At 40.6% G+C, this 22181-nt stretch overlaps 3 protein-coding genes across 8 annotated transcripts in view; 1 reads left to right on the top strand and 2 right to left on the bottom strand.

The window, feature by feature from the left end:
• Positions 1-11: 11 nt before the first annotated feature.
• pcmtl (l-isoaspartyl protein carboxyl methyltransferase, like) lies at positions 12-3870 on the bottom strand. 4 transcript variants are annotated; one of them, XM_077539433.1, is made up of 9 exons: positions 3216-3870; positions 2868-2988; positions 2532-2636; positions 2403-2434; positions 2115-2219; positions 1897-2035; positions 1664-1749; positions 1235-1404; positions 12-739 (listed from the first exon to the last, which is right to left on the bottom strand). In XM_077539433.1, exons 2-9 carry the CDS (start codon positions 2983-2985, stop codon positions 727-729), a joined length of 768 nt encoding a protein of 255 aa, XP_077395559.1. In that variant the 5' UTR covers positions 2986-2988; positions 3216-3870; the 3' UTR covers positions 12-726. The 4 variants fall into 4 exon arrangements, with proteins under 4 accessions (XP_077395559.1, XP_077395558.1, XP_077395557.1 ...); XM_077539432.1 differs by having other exon boundaries at positions 2868-3022; positions 3216-3805; XM_077539431.1 differs by having other exon boundaries at positions 2868-3805.
• On the top strand, positions 3348-4922 carry ccdc32 (coiled-coil domain containing 32). The gene is made up of 4 exons (XM_077539435.1): positions 3348-3513; positions 3637-3891; positions 4155-4308; positions 4425-4922. Exons 2-4 carry the CDS (start codon positions 3648-3650, stop codon positions 4588-4590), a joined length of 564 nt encoding a protein of 187 aa, XP_077395561.1. The 5' UTR covers positions 3348-3513; positions 3637-3647; the 3' UTR covers positions 4591-4922.
• Positions 4923-6251: 1329 nt separating this feature from the next.
• The window catches only part of bahd1 (bromo adjacent homology domain containing 1), a 40382-nt gene continuing 24452 nt past the window's right edge, over positions 6252-22181 (bottom strand). For 2 of the 3 annotated variants that reach the window (XM_077538824.1, XM_077538825.1), the window contains exons 2-7: positions 20397-22057; positions 14321-14730; positions 12950-13109; positions 11314-11393; positions 11123-11214; positions 6252-11009 (exon numbers count right to left, since the gene is read on the bottom strand). In XM_077538824.1, coding sequence (XP_077394950.1) covers positions 10817-11009; positions 11123-11214; positions 11314-11393; positions 12950-13109; positions 14321-14730; positions 20397-21939 — 2478 coding nt within the window. In that variant the 5' untranslated portion in view covers positions 21940-22057 and the 3' untranslated portion in view covers positions 6252-10816. The remainder of the gene's footprint in view (positions 11010-11122; positions 11215-11313; positions 11394-12949; positions 13110-14320; positions 14731-20396; positions 22058-22181) is intronic. The other variant, XR_013287553.1, reaches the window with a different exon arrangement.

Genomic DNA, 22181 nt, shown 5'->3' with positions numbered 1-22181 from the left:
TAAGCCACAAATACATTGTGTAGTAATATTTAATGATCAATTATTATTATTTTTTTTTATACTTTAGTCACAGCAAGGGTAACAAAATTATAATAACAAAAAAAAGGGTCAATTTCCCCTTCTCTTCATGAGCAGTATTATATATAATTTATTGTCCCGTCATAGCTTATGTAATCTACTGCAGCACGTTTTATCAATAACAAAATAGCAGCCATACGCTTGTGATAACCTGCATCATGTTTTACAAAGTAACATGATAAAATAGAAATGCCTTTATGTTGCTCTTTTTTTTTTTTTTTTTTACTATGCTTGCATATACGTGTCAGTTTTCCCTTAGTTTTAATTGGATTTAAAATTCCAAAAATCTTACAACTAGATTCAAACCAAAATTTTGACTTTCCCATGTGCATTCATATAAAAATAAAATAAAATAAAAAAAACACTTGAAGTGCAAAGTTGAACATTTTTGCTGGTTAAAATTAATTAATCCCCTCATTAATACTAATTTGTCACCTTTTTTTATGCCAAATGTCCACATGTTCATTTATTATGCTCTGGGAAGACAATGATGTGAGGAAAACTGAGCAAGACGCTCCTTGTGCACGTCGCGTGAGGTGACACTTGAGCAAGAAAAAGTGAACATATGATTCTGGGAAAGCCAGCAAAGAACTGAAGACATGCAGCACCAACTCCACCTCCTGCAGGCGTAGGGCAACCACCAGCCAGTCAGAGCTCACCTCTGAGAAGAAAAAGGAAAGAAACTGTCGTTTCACTCAATCTTGTATACATACAATGGATAATAAAAGTCTACACACCCCTGTTCAAATAGCAGGTTTCTGGGATGTCAAAAAACTGCCACTGATATAAATAGCTGAGCGTCTATGGCGACGCTAAACTAGCATTAGGCTACTCGAACGAACGGCAATAGACCAATCAGAGGCCAGAATTCTTTCTGGAGATTTGGGGAACTTTGGTAAGATGGAAAATCCTGTGGATTCCTGGCCTAATTTCAGCTCTAAATGATGTATTATTATTATTAAATAAATACAAAATAAGGAAAAGGGAATTGTCACTCGTAGATTGGGGAAACTTCTTTTTTTTTAACACGATAGTTTAGTTCATGAAAATGAAACTTACAAGCAATGGATGACAATGTAGACATTTTATGTCCACTAACCCCATTAAGCTTGTGTGTGTGAATGTACAAGTAGTATGTTGTGTTGCAGCAACATACCCTGGCCACTGCCGTCTCTTGTCTGTCAGGGGGACGTAAACCACGCCCATCAAAGCTCTTTTGACGAAGGTGCCGTCACTCTGACGGTCGTACTGCTCCAGCACCTGACTGCCACCGTCGGGGCCGACTGGCAGCACCAAACGTCCGCCGGGCTTCAGCTGTTCCAGGAGCTTTTATAGCAGGAAGGAAGAAATTTTCAAGAAAATCTATTGCATGATGGGCGGGAATTTTTTCTTGTGTAAAGTGTGAGCTTAAATGTTACATATCACTTATTCTGATTGGCGAGTGAGCTGAAGCCTACGCCAGCTGATTTTGGGCGAGAGGCGGTGGGAAACCCTGAACCGGTTCTTAGCCATAGGCTAACTCCAAATTAATTTGACTTGCGAGGTTATAGGGTTACATTGACATGCTTTTAAAATGCATACATACGGCTTTAGGAACAGTCGCCGCAGCTGCACCGACATGAATGGCATCATAAGGGGCTCCGTGGGGGTACCCGAGCCTTCCGTCTCCCACTGTGGACACATGCAGATGTAGATGGCTTGTTTCACACATTTCTTTTAAACTCGTGTCTCTCCCTAGCCCTTTTTGGCGCTTAGGAGGGCACAACATCCCATCATTGTGTACCACGGAATGGAGTGTTGTCATCTGGATTAACTCACCCACGATTCTGATGCGTCCAGAGGCTATAAGTTCCGGGTCATCAGCTTGGACGTTTCTGATTGAACTTTGGACCAGTTCGTCAATGTGGTCAACTCCCACCACTCTCCCGCTGCTTCCTGTCTGCGCACAAGGAGAGAGCTAGGCAGCTGCTGAGGGAAGCAAATGGGAGAAACGTCCACACTACGCAGAAACACTCTGACCTGATGATAACATTTACCATTCTTGCAAAGCAGGCCGTGAGATAGCCACTTCCTGAGCCCACATCCAGGGCCGACGCCCCTTCTGTAAGTTTGTCACTCAATAGCTCCAAAGCGTGGGCGTGCTGTCAGGATCAGAAAACATTTGGGGGATGATTCAATTCCATTTTGAGTCGTTATTTACATCTCAAAAGATCACTGAGGGGCAGCATTATTTAAACATTATTTAGTAGTACAGTATTCAATATCTCATCCAAGTGTATCTGATCATGCAGCAATCAAATGTAGGACTTAATTGAAACACTGACCATGTGTGGTGCACTGATGGTGGCTCTGAACCCTGTGACGGGAAACACACGGTCACGTTCGCCAAACACACATGTACGGAAAACTGATGAATGCTGGTGCGTTTGCAAAGAAAAGCCTGAAATGAAGACCTATGGACTGAGGAGAGTCTGCATACGGATAATCCCTGGAGTAGATCCCTCTGTCTGTGGCTAGCATCGCATTGAACACTCGGTCGCTGTGGATCACGCCATGGTCTGAAAAAAATCAAATAAAATAGTTAGACGACAGAATAAGATTATGGTGATTTGTGATTTATGAGCTGACTAGTAGCCTTCTTTTCAGTTGATGGAAAATGTTACTTTTTGATGTTTTGTATAAAGATTGTTGGCCTGTCCAGTGTCCACCCATCTATTCTTAAATGTATTTATTAAACAAAAAATAAATAAATAAATTCATTTGTAATAATCAGCCATTATAGAATTTACCCCTCAGTCTGGTGACGAGCTCTAGGTGCGTTTTGCCACTGGACATCCACGCCATAGTCCGGGACAGCAGCACTCCCATCGGGACCGCCACTAAAGCCAGATGCAACGCGGCTCGCATCTCCTACAACAGATCTAACTGCACTGACATCATGTACCTGGACAAGGACACGCAAGATACGCGGAGGTACACGAATACTGGCAAACGTCGTTTTCTCAGTCACCCCGGACGTCGATGAATGGTTTGAATTTAATTAAAGCTAAGATGGTTAAATCAAATTTCGAAATGTTTGATTCAGACAGTCAAATGCATGTTCACGACACTGCAAAGTTTTCATTTCGTGTGTTTACCTGAGCGGTCGTGTGGAGGACCACGGACTGACTTCCGTGTTGACCGGTGGCTGGCTAGCCAATCATCTGCCTCGCTTTCAACAGGAAGCCAGATTGACCCAATCGCATCACAATAAATTTGACTGATGGTCACTATGTCCAATCGTACGTCACGAAACACGGAAGTGTGTCGTTGTAGTCGTTTATCGAAGCGAGTGCATCATGGAGACAGTAAGCTCTTAAAGCTAATCTTTTTGTATGTTCACAAAAAGATAACTAAGCAGAGGAACCAGGAAAGCTAGTAAATATTTACAAACAGGTAAGACGCGTGTCACATTGTAGCTTATTTGAATTTGAAATCGTTCTTATTCGCCTATGTATTCCCCCCCTCTTTAATGCTTTAACTCAATCGATCTGATTATGACGTATGTTGACGTGACAGACTGCAACAAAATGATCGACGACTTCGAGAAACAGGAGGTTCGGAGCAGCGGGGAGCTCTGGTCCCAAATTTGTGGTCCCAGCCTACCGGAGATGCAAGTCCAGACCTCGTCGGAAAACAGCAGCGACTTCCACGACTCTTTCCAGCCGGTGGGAGGACAAGGCAATGGCCAATCTAGCGGGGCACACACAGCCGCTTTCTCCAGTGCTCAATGGGAACCCATGGAGGATTCCGAGACCTACATAGCCAGTTTAGGTTCGACTCTTTAATCTTACTCACCCACATCCTGAATCACTAAACTAAAACATTTAATAATGTAAACAGAAATGTGCATTTCGTCAGAGTGGTTCTAGCACCATGTCGTTGTTGAACAGTTTTCAACAAATATAATATACTGGATTAAAGCAAAATTTAATCCACTAACTTGAAAATATAATTAAATGATTCTTTACATAACACAACTTGCTTGTCTTTCTTCTCTTCTTTTTTTTTTTAAACTTTTCTTTTTTTTCCCTCAGAGAATCGCCTGAAGAAGCTCAAAGGTCAGTCCAGCGACGTCACCTCCAGGGACATGCTGCGTTCCTTGTCTCAAGCCAAGAAGGAATGCTGGGATAGATTCCTGCATGACACTCAGGCCTCTGAGCTCTTCCAAAGCAGCAACATGGATGAAAGGTATTTAGATGAACGTCATCAAGTCAAACAGAAATTTTCATTACAATATGTTGTATGTGCCCCATGAACATACTTGCATACATACATCTGGTTGATTTGTGTGCCGCTCTTCCCAGTGCTGTTGAACATTTCAAGAGGTGGCTGGTTCCAGAGAAAGTGGCCATCAGCACGGAGGAACTGGAATATCTGCTCAGGCCGTCTCAGACCAAGGAACCCGCCCAAGTGGAGCAGCAGGCAGGACACGGCGATGCGGAAGAAGAGGCTCACAGTCCTGAGAAATGACACTGAAATAAGTAGAAAAAGTCAAATATGCCAAAAAAATGGCTCTCGCAGGTCATCAGCTGCTCTCTTCCGTTTGTTAGTTATTGTTCTATTTGTATTTTATTTTTTTAACTATAGGAGTTATTCTTCATGCTATATGTGTCTCACTGAATGCTCTACCTTTAGAAATGCTAATCAAGGGCCACTTGCAGTATAAAAATGTAAAATAGAAGCTTACATTTATGTAAAAGTGCATTCATTTGAAGATGAATTCGACACGTGTTCATGTTTACCCCACATCATAATGATGTTTTGACCCATGTTTTCAATAAAAATTGACATCAGTACTCTGATTTGATAAACAAATGGAGACGATTTATGTTACAAACCTTGCAGGGTGGCACGGTGGACTAGTGGTTAGCACGTCCGCCTCCCAGTTATGAGGACTCCAGTTCGAGTCCAGGCTCCGGCCTTCCTGGGTGGAGTTTGCATGTTCTCCCCGTGTCCGCCTACTGCCCAGAGCCAGCTGAGATAGGCGCCAGCACCCCCCGCGACCCTTGTGAGGAATAAGCAGTCAAGAAAATGGATGGATTCAAACCTTGCAAGGGCTCTCATCGTACCTGGTGATTTATGATGAAAGTGAATTGAACACTCAATAGGTGATGATTGACTGACCCAGTTACTGTTATCAAATCAATATAGGTGAAAAACATGCAGCGAAAACAATATTTTATGTAGTTTAACCCCTGCAGCACACTTTAAACAGGTTACTTAATGAAATAGTTTTACGTGCCTTTAATGAAAGCGCGACTGTCCTTGTTCTGTGGGACAGTTGATCAAACTAGCTTTATGGGGCAACACCGCCACCTATTGATTCTGTGGTTCAACTGCAGGTAAACCAATGTGGCAACTCTGTGAAGGTCCCTGCCGCCATCTAGTGGTGGAGGTCGAAAATGAATACAGTACATGTAAATTCATTTCTTGTAACTTGCGCTGTATAAAACAAAAGAACACCAAGCGTGGTTAATGTTCAAACTGTGAAAACATTTACAGCATAACTGTTAAATGTAATTTTTTTTTATGAATGAAAGCTCGTTTTGTTGAACACTTAGATCTTAATTGCAACTCTTTCATTAATATTGGTCAAGATTTGTAGTACTTCATATGACAAATTTGAGAACTACTGAGTGGCACAAATTATGCTTCTACTTTTTTTTTTTTTTTTTTTTTTTTACAGGGACTTGTAAGACAAGAAGTCGTTTGAAAGACCTTAGCGATGTCCTCGGTTGCTATGGTAACCAAAGCTGTACTATTTGCCCCACTGTGGGAGAGGCAGTGTGAGCAGTGGCTCATTTATTTGCATGGGAGAGGACCGTTTCCTCAAAACACGTGTAAATAATTCTCACACAGTCGATCCTTGCATAAAAAAAAGAAAAAAAAAGAAGAAAGAAATAAAATGTTAACATTCCCCTAGTGACGGTGAAGTAGTTCACCTGTGGAGTTGGATGGTCATAGGCGGGAATAAGAGCCCTCTTGTGGACATCATGTATTACTACATTTATATTACTAGTCATCTTGGCTTTAACGGCATATCTAAATAATTTTAATGTCTTTAAATCCACTAGGCTGCCCATACATACAATTTATATTCACCAACATACAAATTAGACACACACAGGCACTTTAAACTCATATATTATTTATTACAATTAAATATTTTTTCTTATATTACAGAGGTCCATTTCAATCAATACAAATAAACTGTGCTGTGATTAATATTTCCAACATACTTCCAAAATGCCATGCAAGAGAATATGAACATAAACAGCTCACACCAGAAAAAAACCCCCAACATGTAGCTATTTGATTTTGAACGTTCTTCTACACTCAGAGGAATGATATTCAGAAATTCATATTTCTATACTTCCCCCTTTGTCTCTCTTCTTTTTATTTTTTGGTGCAATTCAACATGAGACCAGTGTCATCTGACTTTAAATGACAGAAAAGGCATTTGGAAGTTACATCAAAAATAAACAGTAACTGCTCACATTTCTCTTTATGGAAAAACACTCGGAATATATATTTATATATAGAGATTTTTATTAAATATGGGTTTACAGGAACAGGCACAGAGGACCAATTAAGACATCTAGTATCACACGTTGATTCATCAGGAGAGCTGAGCGACTTCTAAGGCCATAACTGCATATATACTGCACTCTACTGTACTGTAAGAACACCCGGTGGGTTTTTCATCAATTGATTGGCGCTTTTAGCAAAGCACTCGTACTTCAGCCATCCAGTTCTTAATACTTATCATTAATATCAAATCACATCAATTGATTGTTCTCACTGCAATTTAGTTGGAAATTACACAAAAAAGTAAGTGCCTCATCATATCCAAAATTTGTGCTTGCTTGGTGCGAGCCGACTGCACAATTAAACTCAAAATAAATGGTAAAATATTGTATTTTTTACCCTAAGGAAAAAAAAAAATCACGAGGGGGTACCTTTGTTTCCAAATTAAATAAAAAAACAAAAAAAAAGAGAAAAAAAAGGGGGGGGAGGGTGTCCCTTTTCAAAGGGGTTTGGGAAAATTATTTTCTGTAATAAAATAATAATAATGATAATAATAATAATAATAATAAAGTTTTTTTTGGCAATTTCCTACTAAACATTTGTGAGAACGAATTTAATAATAATATATCAAAGGCTGCTTCACATCCTTCCAATGAAAAGCATACTTCTCCAAGATCAGTGGTGATTTTTAGTTTTTTTCCTGGGGTAAAATTAAATAAATAAACAAACAAAAAAAGACTCAATATATGCTTGGCAACTATGTTTTAATTTGTGCTCACTGGTATATATCAAAATGAAAAAGCTAAAGAATATTTTTTTTTCCCCTTGTATGTGTGTCCACCACAGTTGTAAAATTCAAACAATTTAAGCCCTCGCGTGAAAGATATCGAATGATCAAACTTTGCAGTCTGTAAATCTACACATTTAGGGCGTCCCTTATCTCAAATGTCAAATTCTTTTCGACAAGATCCCACAGGTGAGCTGCGTCAAGCCATTTGCAAAGAAATGTCTGGGAATGTTCCGTAAGGCAACGGCCTTAAATTCAAATGTGAGAGGAGGCGAAAGTTTTTTTTGTTTGTTTTTTTGTTTTGGTCTGGCAACTATTTCGGAAGGTGTACTTCAGTAATTCACCACGAGAAATTGAAATGGCTCTAATCAGGCAAACAAGCTAAATCAATCAGTCATCACTCTGACTACGCCCACAAAAAGCTTCAACTTTTGGTTGAAATTTCAAGATGAACCTAAAATGTTCTCTAATACGTGTACTTCATACAATTATTTATCCTCTGCAAAGAATAACTATTACTTTGGCTTACTATGGAGTTTTGACCCGCTCCAAGTATTTCTGTATGCGAGTTTGTTTTATTATACTGCCCCCTGGTGGCCAATGTGCAAACACCAAAAGGGACAGCACAATGTCCATTGAATTGAGGCACAAAATATGTTTAATTCATCAACTTCTATTTCACTCTATCATTACTGTAGATTTAAGTACAATATCATAGTGCCATTTTTCTAAAAATATATCTCAATAACAAGTTGCACTGAAACACTGTTGAGTTCACCGACATTTTAGGTTCATGCTGAACTTTCAATTTTCAAACTTTTTATTGACTAGTGTACATATTGCAAAGGTGTGTCGGACAGTGCAGCAAAAAAAAAAAAAAAAAAGAAAAGTTGAGATTTACTCTCGTCTAAAAAGTCTTCTTTTACTTAATTTAAAATGACCTCTATAAAATAAATTACTTTTGTTCTCTCTCTAATAAATAAATAGGTAATCTTCTCTTAAAGGTAGAGGAATAAATCATCGATCACGTCACCTAAACGCTATACTGAGCGTCTACCGGATACATGTTGACTCGGCGTGTGGAGAATACGAATACACTGTCTGTACTAACTAAGTGTCTAACTGACGGCGTTTGTAGTCGGACGTCCACGTAGGTAAGATGCAAATACACCAGCTACAATGTAGGCTGTTTCCATACTGCAACTCACTTGATAGGATTTTTTTATTTTTTATTTTTTTTTGAGTGCACGTGTGCGCCACACAGTGGAAAAAATCTCTTCTGAGGTCACTTAAAAATGTGACATGAAACCCTTTTTTTTTTTTTTTTTCTAAAACATGAACACTTTTTGCAACTACCTGCACATAAAAAAAATATGTGATCAATATATAATTAATCGCTTCTTTAAAAGGACTTTGTTGAGTGGTTGTTGAGCCTGCTTTCAGTTTTTGATGCTAATCCGAGTTAGCCTATTGTTGCTAGGTCTACTTTCTAAAGATTTAGATTTCAACCAATGAAGACATTAATTACTGTAATTTCATTTAATGAAGTATCTCCATTGGTAACCTTGTGTTAAGAAATTCATAAAGAATGTCACAAATGTCGTGTTGCATTTTTAGGATCTACTGTATTTAAAATTTAGTTAGTATACGGTCGCTGTGCGATGATAAGCTAGTTGACGTTAATATTTTTAGGGTTATATTGTAAGGAAATAATTTGCAGATGCTGTTAGATTTGGTTTGAGGTTCTCAGATAAGTTAGTAATAGCATAAAAAAAACAGTGCAAGTCCACTTTCTGACCATTGAGTATTTAAAACAGCTTTTGTCTTGTTTCATTTTTTCCCCAGCGCTACGGTAAGTTAGCATTTGGCTGCTATGCTACGGCAACCCTGTTACTGGGCGAGTTGGAATTTTTAATAAACAGTGATGCTGAATGTGCCACCGACTTACTAATAATGTGAGTAGAACATTAAATAAGAGTTTTCTGTTCAGTTTGGTCACTAATATTTATACTTTTGTTTGGTTTCAGACGCTAAATTAGCATACTTTCTGTGAAAAGCCTGCAAGTTCATTTTTAGACAATTTTGTATGAAGCAGATTTAGTTTGAGATAAGAAAAGTTAGCATTAGCATAAAAACCAATGCAAGTCCACTTTCTGACCATTTAGTATTAAAAACAGCTTTTGTCTTGTTTCATTTTTTCCCCAGCGCTACGTTAAGTTAGCATTTGGCCGCTATGCTACGGCAACCTTTTACTGGGTGAGTTAGAATTTTTAATCAACAGTGATGCTGAATGTGCCACCAACTTATTAATAATGTGAGTAGGACATTGAATAAGAATTTTCTGGTTAGTTTGGTCATTAATATTTATACTTTTCTGAGTATCGGCATTGGTCGCCAGATGTGTCTGTTGTTCTGCGTGCTAAAGAAATATTATTTGGTTTGGTTTCAGATGCTAAGCTAAGTTAGCGTACTGTCTGTAAAAAGCCTGCAAGTCCATTTTTAGACAATTTTGTATGAAACAGATTTTTAAATGCTAAGGTAGTTAGCATTTCGAATCTGCACTACGACAACCCTGAAAGTCCACTTTTGGACAATTTGAATAACCCAGTAACACTGCACAGGTTAACAACATATTAATGGGATTTGTTACGTCCGTTGTTTGAGTTTTACATCTATTCATCTTTTATACCTTTTCCTTGTTTCTTTATTGGCCGCCTTCTCGAAGTAAGAAAACTGTTATGTTGCATTTTAAGGAAATAATTCTACTTTTAAAAATAAATCATATGTGACAGCGCGTAGCTGTGCTAAACATCCAATGAAGATGTCATTAATACATTTTTAACTTCTTATCATATACTATCACAGATAGATATTTGAGTGGCAGCCATCTGCTCTCTCTCTCTCTCCATCTTAAAGTGTGATCTTTGTATGATTGCATGACGGTAAGTCCTACATTCACAGTAAGGAATCTCTTTTAAAGAGCAACGACGGAAGTAAAGGCCTCTTATGTTGCGTCTGTGTGCGACTGATAGGCAGATACTTCCATTAGTCACGTATAAGCTCCTTCAAATCCAGCAAATGGCACATTTCTAAGACCTGCAGGAGAACGTTCCGCACAGAGCGCACTCAAAACAGGAAGTCGCGTGCGATTAAAACCATCCTGACAGCCATTATCGCTTCCATGCGACGTGTCAGACCTTTAACGTTTACTTCACGAGTGCGTGTCGCGCCGGTGTGAAATCTCAAAGAGAAACTAATCTCACGTTCCTTCATCCTCAGGCCCTCCCTTCGGCAGCCAGCGGGGCTCGGAGCTCATTTAAGCAGGGGCGGATGAAACCACCTTATCGCACGTCTCTATGTCGTTCCGTCCTTCGCCGGGCGCTACTGCAGGTTCTTGAGAAGGCGCCCGTAGCGGAAGTCGTAGACGTGGCGACAGAAAAACACCAGCTCGGGGTCCACGTCGTCCGGCGCGCAGCGGTGGCTGGGGGCGGCGTGGCCGACGACGGGGGGGACCAGGAGGGAGGCGGCGCTGTCGGGTACGCCCTCCCCTCGCCGTTTTGCCAAGGCACAAAATCTGGAAATGGGAAACAAATTGTGTGTTGTGCATGGACAGACAAATGTATATAAATATGTATGTGATATGATAAACAAGCAAACAGGAGAAAACAAAATGAATGTGTTGCTCACCGACAATACTGTGCCAGTGTCAGGACATAGCATTTGTCTTCAATACAGGCCACGCTGTTCACATCTTGGTGACGTGACGCAAAAATCTCATTCTGCAGATGAATGAAAATGAAGGCAGCATGTGAGCTGTGATAGACATTCATTTATCAGCCTCGGACTTTATTGGGAAAGCAGCAGGATGCGATCGTCACCTGACAATGCGCATGAAGGTTGCGTCCTCCTTGTGTGTGTTCTGGACGGTAGTACCAAAACAAACTCATCATCAGCTCTCCTGGGAAAAAAAGGTTATTTTAGTCGTGATAGACCAATGTTTTCTTTTCAAGGCTGATACTAATTATTAGCTCTTTTACTGCCACAGGTTATCTAAAAAAAAAAGCAACACTCACAGTGCCAGCAGATTATAAGCATTTTAACTCATCTTTGAAGGCAAACAGAATATTGTGTGCTATTACTACATATACAATGTGGGTACCAAATGAAAGACACTGTATTCCATTCTTTCATTAGAAAGAAAAGTAAGATTTAATGTGATGAAGGTTTTGATCAGTCACGTCATCCTTGGAAATGTTCCATTTCATCAGATTCCGTCATGTTTCATTATAATTCATACATCGGCAGCCCATTGAAAAGAGATGCAATGCTGCCATCTGCTGGCCATAGATAGTGGTTGTTTTTGATTCCACAACTCCATTGATAAGCAGCGCTTCACTTAGAAAAAACAACATAACAACAACATTTAACTTTTATGGCGTCATACATCGTGATTTTACTAATCATTATTAAAAGGTTTTGGCGGTCAAAGAGTTAGTAGTCAAGGAAGTCGATAACCAATATTTCAAGTCGATATTTATTTGCAGTAAAAGAGAAAATATTAAAGTCAAAATTTTAAAAAGTAAATTTTCTTTTAATTTCAAACTGAAAAATAGACAGCTTTGTTTAAAAATTATTACAAAAAATGCAGGGAGCTTCCCGGGTCACCGGTATGTGTTAAGCTAAACTAAAACAAAATAAGCAAGTAAATAGTTCCCTAAAGTTTTCTACTTTAAATAAAGTTTTCCAAAATGTCAACATAATATCTTAAATAAAATAAATAAAATAAATAAAATAAAATAATATAAAAAGTGTAGTGAGTTACCAGTGTCAGCATATATATTTTTTTTAAGTGGGAAATTTAAATAAATCCATAAATGAAAAGTTCCTATGTCTCACTGAGGAACAAATGCATGCGAATGTAGCTAATTTGCGGTTTTCGTCAGGGTTTGTAAAAGGTTTCAAAGATCTTCGCAGACTGTGAGAAATTGTCTGCATATGTTCGAAATGCAGCTCTGTGCGACAAGTAAAAATTGTCTGTGAATTGTCTTACAAATCCTGATCAAAACCCTAAATCCGCTATGTTCGCAAGCATTCACCGCTCAGTGAGATATCAGCTGTATCGACCTTCAGATTCGCAAAAAGGCCGATGCCAATATTTGGCATTTTGACAATAGTATTTTTGATAATCAGCCTATCGCTATATTTTAGTTAACAAATACTAATGAAAAAAAAAAAACTAAAATAATAATTAAAAAAAAAAAAACTATCTGAAACTACTTTTTTAATACAAATGAGTTATTTTTTCATTTTACCAGGGTGCTTATTACATATTGCGCACAAGTGAGAAAAAAAAAAAGAAACCGAATGCTGAAACTAACTAAAACCAGGCTAAAACTAAGCATTTTTTAATTAACTAAAACTAATAAAAACTAACAGAAACACATTGAAAACTAATTGGAAAAAAACCTCAAAACGAAATAAAAACTAACGTTCCCATCAGAGTATGTCTGCTACCTGTCTCAGGCTCCTCCCACAGTGCTGAGATCTTTGCCACATAAGGCAGAGACTTTTTCCTCGGCCCAGACTTCAACAGAACCGTGTCCCTGACCCGGATCAGCTCTCCGTCCCGTTCCACTCCCTGGAAACACTGCCTCGGCACCAGAGCTTCTTCTCCCTGAGAAATTAAAGGTAGCAGATAGCATTGAGTTTAGGCAAGGCTTTGGCGCCATCTTGTGGTATCTTAGGGTGTTTTAGAAAGTGCATAAAAGCAGCAAAAAGGTGAGTTTTTCAGCAAGTAATGGAGGAAAGGTTAAAAAATCTGAGGAAAGATGATTTCACAAGCCACAAATTGGAATAGGAATGTGAGGAAAATGCTACATAACACGATATAACTACAAAATAACAACTCAAATAGGAGTAGGCCAACTGCTTCAATTATCTATACTAAAATTGACACAAAATAATACCCATACAAGATTTACAGTCAATGATAAGGCTGCTCAATTATTGAAAAAAATAATAATCAAGATTATTATTTATTTTTTTTAGTACAAAACAAGAAAATGTTTAAACATTAAAAAATATTAAGACTAATTAAAATAAATAGAAACACATATGTAAGTTCCAATTGGACCAAAAACATCTTTCAATATTATTTATTTATTAATTTATTTATTCATTCATTCATTCATTCATTCATTCTTTCATTTCAAGTTGGAGTGTAGCTTGGAGTGCAGCTTGCACTGTGCAGTAGAATGATAATTTATTCTTTGGTACAAAACAAGAAAATGTTTACACATTTAAAAATATTAAGACCAATTTATTTTTTTATTTTATTTTTTTTTCATAGAAAGACTATAGTTATGTAAGTTCCTTTTGGACCAAATAGAATTTACAATAATATGTATTTATAATAATAGATATTAATTAATTTATTTTTTGGTACAAATATATATATATATATATATATATATATTTATTTATTTTTTTTATTTTTTTTTTTACGTTTAAACAATATAAAGACAAATAAACATTTTTGAAACACTATAATTATCCAAGTTCCTTTTGGATGAGACAAATTTTGTTATGAAATTTAAAAAAGGTGCAAATGTATAAATTTAAACAACTCAAAAATTAGTATTAATATTTTTTTATGATTATGCTGATTTTGTAATTGTGGAGTGTAATAATTAAAATTGTAATGTAATTTCGATTAATTGAACAGCCGTAGTCAATGTTTATAAAGGAGTTGATTAAATATAAAATTTTTAAGGTGAACATAGGCATGAAATCCAAACAGATCAAGGCCGAACATGAAACAAGAAAAAACCATGACGCATGTTGGCAGCATCATAAAGTAGCACAGTGAGACTTCTGCCTACATACCAGAGAGAAAACCTCTTTTTCAAAGGGGAGGCCGACGGGCCGCCATCCGTTGGTGCTTTTTTGGCGTCCGTTCTTGGGCTGCTTGGCAAGCGCTTGCCCTCTGGCGCCGGCAGAGCCCAGCTTCTGCTTCTTCTCCTTTTTGAGTGGGAAGACAAGCGAGCTGACGCTGCCCATGCTGCGGGCGCCAGACCGGGACCCGCTGGGAGGCTTGGCGCTCTGCGGACACTCCTTGGCCACCTGCAGCGGGGGCTGCGGTTGGCTGGGGTCGGACAGAGGCGTCTGAATGGGGGGCATTGATTGGCCGGCTGGAGGCACTGAGGGAATGGGGCAGCCGGTGAGGATTCTAGGGCTGGGACAGATGGGGATGGAGGACGGGCTGTGGTGGTCATTGAGGGTTGATGAGTAGTCGTCTGGGGGAAGAACGGACACTTTATTAGCTCCACCTGCACAGTCCAATGAGATCCGATGCAAAACTCTAAATGAAAAAAAAAATGTACTGAGTGTTATTCATTTTTCCATTTTAATTGCTGAGTTTAGTTGCAATCTGCCAGTGGAATGTTTGCTATTTCGATCATACTGAGAGTAACAAGTGGTTTCCTCCTGTGATTTAGCACTGATAGATTGTAAATAAAGAGCGCCAGTCTCATTCCTCCCAGCGTACTGCTGTAAACCACAGTGTGCATGTGAGCGAGCATTTTCACAAGTAGCTTGTGTTGCGCTGATGCACACAGAAAGCGTACATGTTGTTTGTGTGTGTATTCATGTTCTAGTTCACATCAGAACAGTGACCTGCTTGGGTTGGGTGCTGGGGGTCGGGGTGTGTTCGGGGGTTTGGGGGTCGGGGGTGGTGGGGCCTGGGTCGTGGTGGATGGCGGGTTTGGGTGGGGTGCGGGGGGGTCGTGGGGGGATGGGGGCTGGGGACCGGTGGGGCGCTGTGGGGGCCCGCTGGGCCTCGTTCTGCGGCCTTGGGCTCGGGGGTGTGGGCCGGGGCTGGGGCGGGGGTGTTCCGGGTATCTGGGTCGGCTCGCTGACCGGTGTCCGCTCGGGTGGCTTGGGGGTGGCCTTGGTGCTGCCGCGGCCTGGGGATTCCGGGGGGGGTGGGGGGGGGGGGGGGGTGCTCGCTTTGCTGGACCGCGGTTGACGGCTTCTCTCTTTGGTGGTGGTCCTTATGCATGCCAGATCCGTCGCACCAGCATCTACTGAAACTCAACAGAAGTACCCTCTCCCTCCCACAGCCCCTTGAATCAGTTGGTGCTGGTGTCTGTGGTTCTCACTTTTCTTTATCTATCCTTCCCTCCTTCCTCTCTTTAGTTTTTCCTCTGGTCACTTGAGATCTTAATTTATTAGAAGTATGAGGTTTCTGGGGTTGGCATAAGACTCCGGTTTTGTAACCACGCAGGAGGGGTCTTGTTGGTGCTGGACTTCACTTTGATGGATTGGATGTACTGGCTTCTATTGATCTCACTCTGCCTTATCGATCCTTCCCTCCTTCCTCTCTTTAGTTTTTCCTCTGGGCTCTTGAGATCTCGCTAAATTTGCTGGAATTTAGAGGCTTCCGGGGTTGGCGTAAGACTTTGATTTTGTAATCATGGGGAAGGCAGGAAGTGTTTGGTCGGTGCTGGATGTCACTTTGATTTACCTTTCTTTTCTCTTTATTTCTTTTTTTTCTGACCTTTTCTCTGGTCTCCTGACCATTTAAATCTCACGACTCTGGCAAGATTCTGAAGTACCTGGTTAAGGCGAAGGGTAATGGGATATTTATAAGGTTTTAGGTGAATGAATGAGTATAAATTTATACGTATTTGCACGCACGCACGCAAACGCACGCAAACGCACACACGCAAACGCACGCACGCACGCAAACGCACGCACGCAAACGCACGCACACATACACACACACAAAAAAAAAAAAAAAAAAAAAAAAAAAAAAAAAAAAAAAAAAGGAAAAGAGCAATGATGACAAGACGTTGAATCGGTAAGACTACCGAATGAACAATTCTGAGCTCTTCAAAAAAAGAAAAAAAAAAAAAAAAAAAAAAAAAAAAAAAAAAAAAAAAAAAGAACAGTGACCTGCTGACAACTACCCGTTTAACTCACGACAAACGGGCTTTTTCATTCACTGCCGGGTGGCTTGGACTGAAATGACTTGTTTTTTCTGACCATAAGAGACATTTTGCCGCCTTGGCATTTGGATTAGAGCGAAGCCTCCTAATAACTACACTGCACTTGTGAAAATGTACTAAACAAAACTTTCGGATTATCCTATTGTCTTAATCAATACTAATCTACAACGTGTATAGTTGCTGTGCTCTTATTAAAGGGTTATTTACAGTTTTCATGCAAGGGGGAATGTGAAAATTTGACTTTTTAATTGCCTGTATACAAATAATTGGGATTCTGCAGTGCCTGCCTTTCACGTCAAAGCCAAAACATAAGCAGAGTTGCAATGAGTTTTGTTGGATGTGCATATTAGCATGAGCACAAACAAATGTATTTATTTGCTTGGGGAAGTTGTTGACCTGAGTGGCAGAAACCTAGGGGACGGTTTTAAATTGTGAAAAAATAATGTAAGTTATGTCTCAGACATTAAAGTTGGCTGTTGTTGGTCCGCAGCACGGTGGTAACTGGTTAGCACATCCGCCTCCCAATTCTGAGGACTCGGGTTCGAGTCCAGGCTCCGGCCTTCCTGGGTGGAGTTTGCATGTTCTCCCCGTGCCTGCGTGGGTCTTCTCCGGGTACTCCGTGCTCCTCCCACATTCCAAAGACGTGCATGGCAGGTTATTGGAGCGCTCCGAATTGTCCCTAGGTGTGCTTGTGTGTGTGGAGGGGTGTTCATCTCTGTGTGCCCTGCGACTGGTTGGCAAACAGTCCAGGGTGTACCCCGCCTACTGCCCAAAACCAGCTAAGATAGGCTCCAGCACCCACCGCGACCCTTGTGAGGAGTAAGCGGTTCAGAAAATGGATGGATGGATGTTGTTGGCCCAGGACAGAGCAGACAAATAGATTTCAACAATGCATTCTTCTTCAACAACTCTACCTTCTTCTTCATCTTATCTGTGCACCCACATATTGATAGTTCTGCAACAGATTAATGCCTCAAACATTACAATGGCATATTTATGTGGTGCACATGACTTTCAGAACAACGGCAGCCGAGGATAAGCACTGTCACTTTTCAACTCAATAGCAAGCTTCAGGCTACATGTCAACACAAACTCAAAACCTCTTATTCTTCTCTACTGGTTGGAAAAAGTCGAATCTACCGCTTGCTAAATGATGCATACACAACTTTTCCAGCAAACTGAGTTTTTAGTACTGTAACGTGTTCTTGAATATTTGGCTACAAAGTCAAAGAATCAATACCATGCTAAATCGTGGGTCTAAAACTTACAGCCTAGAGCCCATTTGTGGCTAGCAGGATGTTGTTGTTTTTTTGTGGCCCCCTACTTGTCATCAAAGTTTAATGTTAGTGTTGTTCAGCAAAACAGTAGCACAAAAGCAAATAAAGTGTCTTGCATTCCTGTCGTGCAAATAAAAGATTGTCTCCTAATAGAAATTTGTCCCAATAAAGTATGTAGCTGAATAAACAGCCACCATTTTTGCGGTTTAGTTTTTGTTTTGTCAAGACTGTTCGAGGCAAACTTCCAAACAATGAAAAAGGCACATGCAAACAAAGTCATTAGGATAAGGAAGAACAACAAAGAAGCACATCCAGAGAATAGTTGGAGTGGTTCACAATTTGTAACACTTTTATGCAGTCAGCACTGTAGAGGATTAGCTCAACTAATCAGATTTTTCACACACCCCCCCCTTTTATTTATTTATTTATTTATTTATTGACAGAGCGACCCCCCCCACCCCCCCACCCCCCCCTAAAAGACAACATATTCTTAAAATGACTTCACACTCTGGGACTATCAAATGCAACCTGAGATGATTGGAATCGATTGGACCTAGTGGCCCATTTTTATTTTTATTGGCACAGTCTAAGATTCTTCCAATTCCATATTTAAGGTCATATTACCGTGTCTTAGAAAATAACAAGCATGGCATTTCCTAATAGCCAATATGACTCAGATGATTTGTGTTACAAAGATTATGGAAGTGTTTTCTTTTCTTTTCTACTTTCACCCTTTAGAAAAGTACTGCTATGGAAACTCCAGTAGTTGTCCAATTTGGAGCTTGGCCAAGACTTGAAGGAAAAATTCCTGTCAAGTTCCATGTTAGAATCCCCGTCATATACAAAACAATGCGGGAGCCAGATATATCGCGCAAGACTTCATCACTGTGATGCATCTTTTTCTTTATGTATTTTTGTGTTGGTGAAGAGGACACAAATGATGAGGAAAAGAGTTACGGCACACACGTCACATATTTTTGCCAGCTTCCGACATAGCATCAGAAGGTGTAAGTGGAAATAAGTAACACCAGAGACTCAGTGTCAACACCATGATAGCAATTGTTGCTGTCGCCACGCATCTGATTATCTTAATGGGACAAGCCGCAACTGCTTGGTGAACGCACGCTCAATATATCCATTCTCTGTATCGCGGGTATGTGTGTTTGTGTATAAATCGCAGCTCAACTGTTTTGCCCTTGATGTGCTAATTTACTGGGAATAGTGTTAAAGTAATGTCTTTAATTTCTGAGAATTGTTTCCATGAGGAAAAAGATGGCCTGTAAAGCTGAGTCTATTTTGATAGTTCTGTTTCACAGTATTTTACAGAAGTATTCTATTCAAGGATAAAAGAAAGCTATTAGAACAGTCTTTGATTCTAAATATACGTTCTATTTGATGAGTTACATTAATTCCAAGATTTTACTCAAGTAAACACCTATTACAAGCTTTGAAGAAAAGTCCCCAAAACTCATAAAAATGTATAAATATGCGCCATTTTAAATGTATTGTGTCCCAACGACGTATTTATACGTTTTTGTTTTGTTTTTTTAATGCTAGAGCGTACAGAAGGCTTTGATGCAGCCTCTCAACTGGAGATAATGGGTGAAAAAAAATGTAGTAATTACAAAACCGACCAGCAGGTTAAAGCAAAGTATAATGGATCAACCAGGGCCATGATGAAAACAAGCTGTTTCCCAACAATTCTAAGCAGATTTGTGAATAATGATGAAACTTAGCTATATTCTAAAACTCGCGCTACGTACCTGAGGCAAGCTGGAAGGCTTGCCGAGTGCGACGAGGAAAAATTTGAATGCGGTGTTCCGTCGCAATGGGCCTAATGATAGCCTGAGCGACATGCCTGTTTGGTTCGGCGCCTGGAACAGAGGGTGAACGACCGGGCACCACTGCCTCATAATAATAGCTATATGCTAATGCTAATTGCTGCAAAACTGAAACAGATAGAAATATGCTTTTTTTTCCTGATGAATGAAGAGACTTTAATCTTTCTTCAATGTTTTTAGAGCAATAGAACACTATATTCTGTGGGCCTTGCAAAATCAGTCAAAACCCAGTAAAACAGCCGGGAGAGTAGGGGCTTGCTTCAGTGAAAATGGCTGGGAGTGAATTAGTTAATGACGGAAAATTGTGCGATTAATTCGTTAAAAGATACATAAATACATAATTTGACAGCACTACATTTAATGAAACGTTAAAAGGTTAAGGTAAACTATAAAGTATAACAACACAATTAGGGTTTTACAATGGTCACAGTTTAATTTTATTATTTTCATTTCCTACAGAAAAAAAATGGTTGGGTGTCCTGAAATATTTTGTTTTCCCCCTTAGAGCTGCCAGTGTGTAATCTGCAGAGCAGAACATTTGCTATATACATAAAATTATACTCAATTATACAAAATTGAGTAGAACATTTTAATTTATGCTGAATTAAAAACTGCCAATCTGAGTCTTCACGCCTCTTAAAATGTAATTTTTCACCCCCAGTTGGGACCCTGTGGATGATCGGATTTATGCATTGAAGAGCGGCAAATGCCTCACTTAATCCTAATTCTTCCTTATCTAAAACCCCCCTCAAGCTTGATGTTTATTTTGCCCCAAGACTACAAAACTGTAACATTGCAAATAGCGCCAACAAAAATTTTACTGATGTGCACTTACCTCTATTGATGCCATGAGTGCATTTGGTGCATCCTCCTCTGGCAATGGCCGGAATCACACTGCTGTAGGTGGAATAGCCGTTGATCCTGCAGGGCTCTCCGTAGCACGCTTCCACAGAGGTGCAGCAGTAGACTGGATGGGAAATCCCTGAGGGCTGCGGGCCAGAGCTGGGCAGCAGTTTGGGTCTCTTGCTGCTCTTTGGACACAGCGCGAGGGGCGTCATGGAGGACGGCGAGGCGTCCGGGTGGCTGAAGTGGACGCAGTAGCTGGGGAAGCAGGCGTAGGCGTGCGGCGTGATGGTTATGGCTGCCGGGTGGTGGAGGTGGTGATGGTGGTGGTGGTGGTGATGGTGGTGGAACACCTCGGAGAGAGAGCCTTCGTCGTCGGGCTGCTTGACGGCCTTGTCCTTGAGGAAGAGGGCCAGTCTGTGACAGTACTCCACACATCTCTCCTGGCTACAGCAGTAGCAGGCTGACACATCCGTCTCCTCCTGCTCCTCTTTGATTGTTTTTAAGGAGAATCCAAGTGTGGAGCCACAGTGGAGCGGGGTTTTTAAACAATCCAGTCCACCAGATTTCCACTCGGGATCCAAAACCTCCGTCTTACAAAGACTACAGAATCCCTGGTCCGGAGAACCCGGATCCTCTTTACCCTGTTTAATGTGCTTTAGCTGCTCATTGTGTTTTGGATTTGTTCTTCTTTTGGTCTGCAGTGTTGCTCCACTTAAAGGCTTACCGCTAATCTCAACCTGAGTTAAAGCCTTAGCTTTACTTTCGCTGACGGGCTTGGACTCCTGCTTCTTTTGCCGCTTGCTTCCGTAGAGGGAACCGGTGAGTTTGAGCAACGTAGCGGCAGTGAGGCCGGCCTGACGCCGAGGGGTCGGGGCAAACAGAGTCAACCAGTCGACCGGCGGCGCCTCAGCCGTGGACCGCTTCTGCTTTTTACGACTTTCCTTCAGGTCTGTTTTCCCTCCCCGAAGAACCTTTTTGGCTTTATGAGGTCTGCTTTCACCTTTAGACGGCGCTTCGTTCGAAGACTGCTCTTTCTTAATGAGACTGGACGCCAAGGGATCGGACCTGTAGAGCAGCAGGCTGTTGACAGCCTCTGCGTTGAGAGAAGCCATTCTTCTCCTGCGAGGCTCAGGAACAAGAGGGGGCCACATGAGTAAGGTGTCACATTTGCTACTTTTTGGTTCCAGTGCTTGTTGACAAGCAGATTTCTTTAACTTTTTAAGAGAGTTGTGAGTTTTGGTCCTGTTTTGAGAAGATAGCGGTTTCTTACTGGCCTTAACGCCTGGTTGCTCATTCTTCTGCTTACCCACAACTCCTTTCTCTTCCAAACGGGTGAGCAGGACACAACAATCCAGCGCATCTCGAACATTACCCGCTGATGTCTTCTTCCGAAATGTGTGCGACTCTTTCTTCTTCTGCTTCTTTCTTCTCTTCAGTTCTTTTGTCCCAGCTTTGTCTTTACTCAGCCCGCTTCCCTTTTCTTTGCCTCGCTGCCCATCTTCTGCTGGCTGGTGTCGCTGAGCTTTCACCATGTTCTCGTCCTGGAGCGGAAAGTCCGCCCTTCGTCTTCATCAACGGGATTCTAAGACTCAGAGTGGGCCGTCAGCATGAATCATCATGGATCGTCAACTGGGGCCACACGCACGCTCTCTGGGGAGAGACGGAAGGAGTCGCTTACAGATTATTCTGTGACGTCAACGTATCAGGCATTCATCATTTAGTAACAGATTTTACTTCATTTGCGACCAATTTCAAGACCCCCCCTCCAAGGAGG

The sequence above is a fragment of the Festucalex cinctus genome, chromosome 12 (genome assembly GCF_051991245.1).
Source record: "Festucalex cinctus isolate MCC-2025b chromosome 12, RoL_Fcin_1.0, whole genome shotgun sequence".
Taxonomy (NCBI): domain Eukaryota; kingdom Metazoa; phylum Chordata; class Actinopteri; order Syngnathiformes; family Syngnathidae; genus Festucalex; species Festucalex cinctus.
The sequence above is the reverse complement of the archived record's forward strand: the minus strand, read 5'-3'. Positions and strand labels throughout refer to the sequence as shown.

Bases quoted from the DNA above. Each gene is read 5' to 3' on its own strand.
- pcmtl (XM_077539433.1), bottom strand. From the start codon at position 2,985: ATGCGAGCCGCGTTGCATCTGGCTTTAGTGGCGGTCCCGATGGGAGTG. The intron at 2,637-2,867 runs GTAAATTCTATA...GATTTTTTTCAG, and splicing joins GCTCGTCACCAGACTGAGGG to ACCATGGCGTGATCCACAGC. The intron at 2,435-2,531 runs GTCTTCATTTCA...TTCCCGTCACAG, and splicing joins AGACTCTCCTCAGTCCATAG to GGTTCAGAGCCACCATCAGT.
- ccdc32 (XM_077539435.1), top strand. From the start codon at position 3,648: ATGATCGACGACTTCGAGAAACAGGAGGTTCGGAGCAGCGGGGAGCTC. The intron at 3,892-4,154 runs GTTCGACTCTTT...TTTTTCCCTCAG, and splicing joins GACCTACATAGCCAGTTTAG to AGAATCGCCTGAAGAAGCTC. The intron at 4,309-4,424 runs GTATTTAGATGA...CGCTCTTCCCAG, and splicing joins AGCAGCAACATGGATGAAAG to TGCTGTTGAACATTTCAAGA.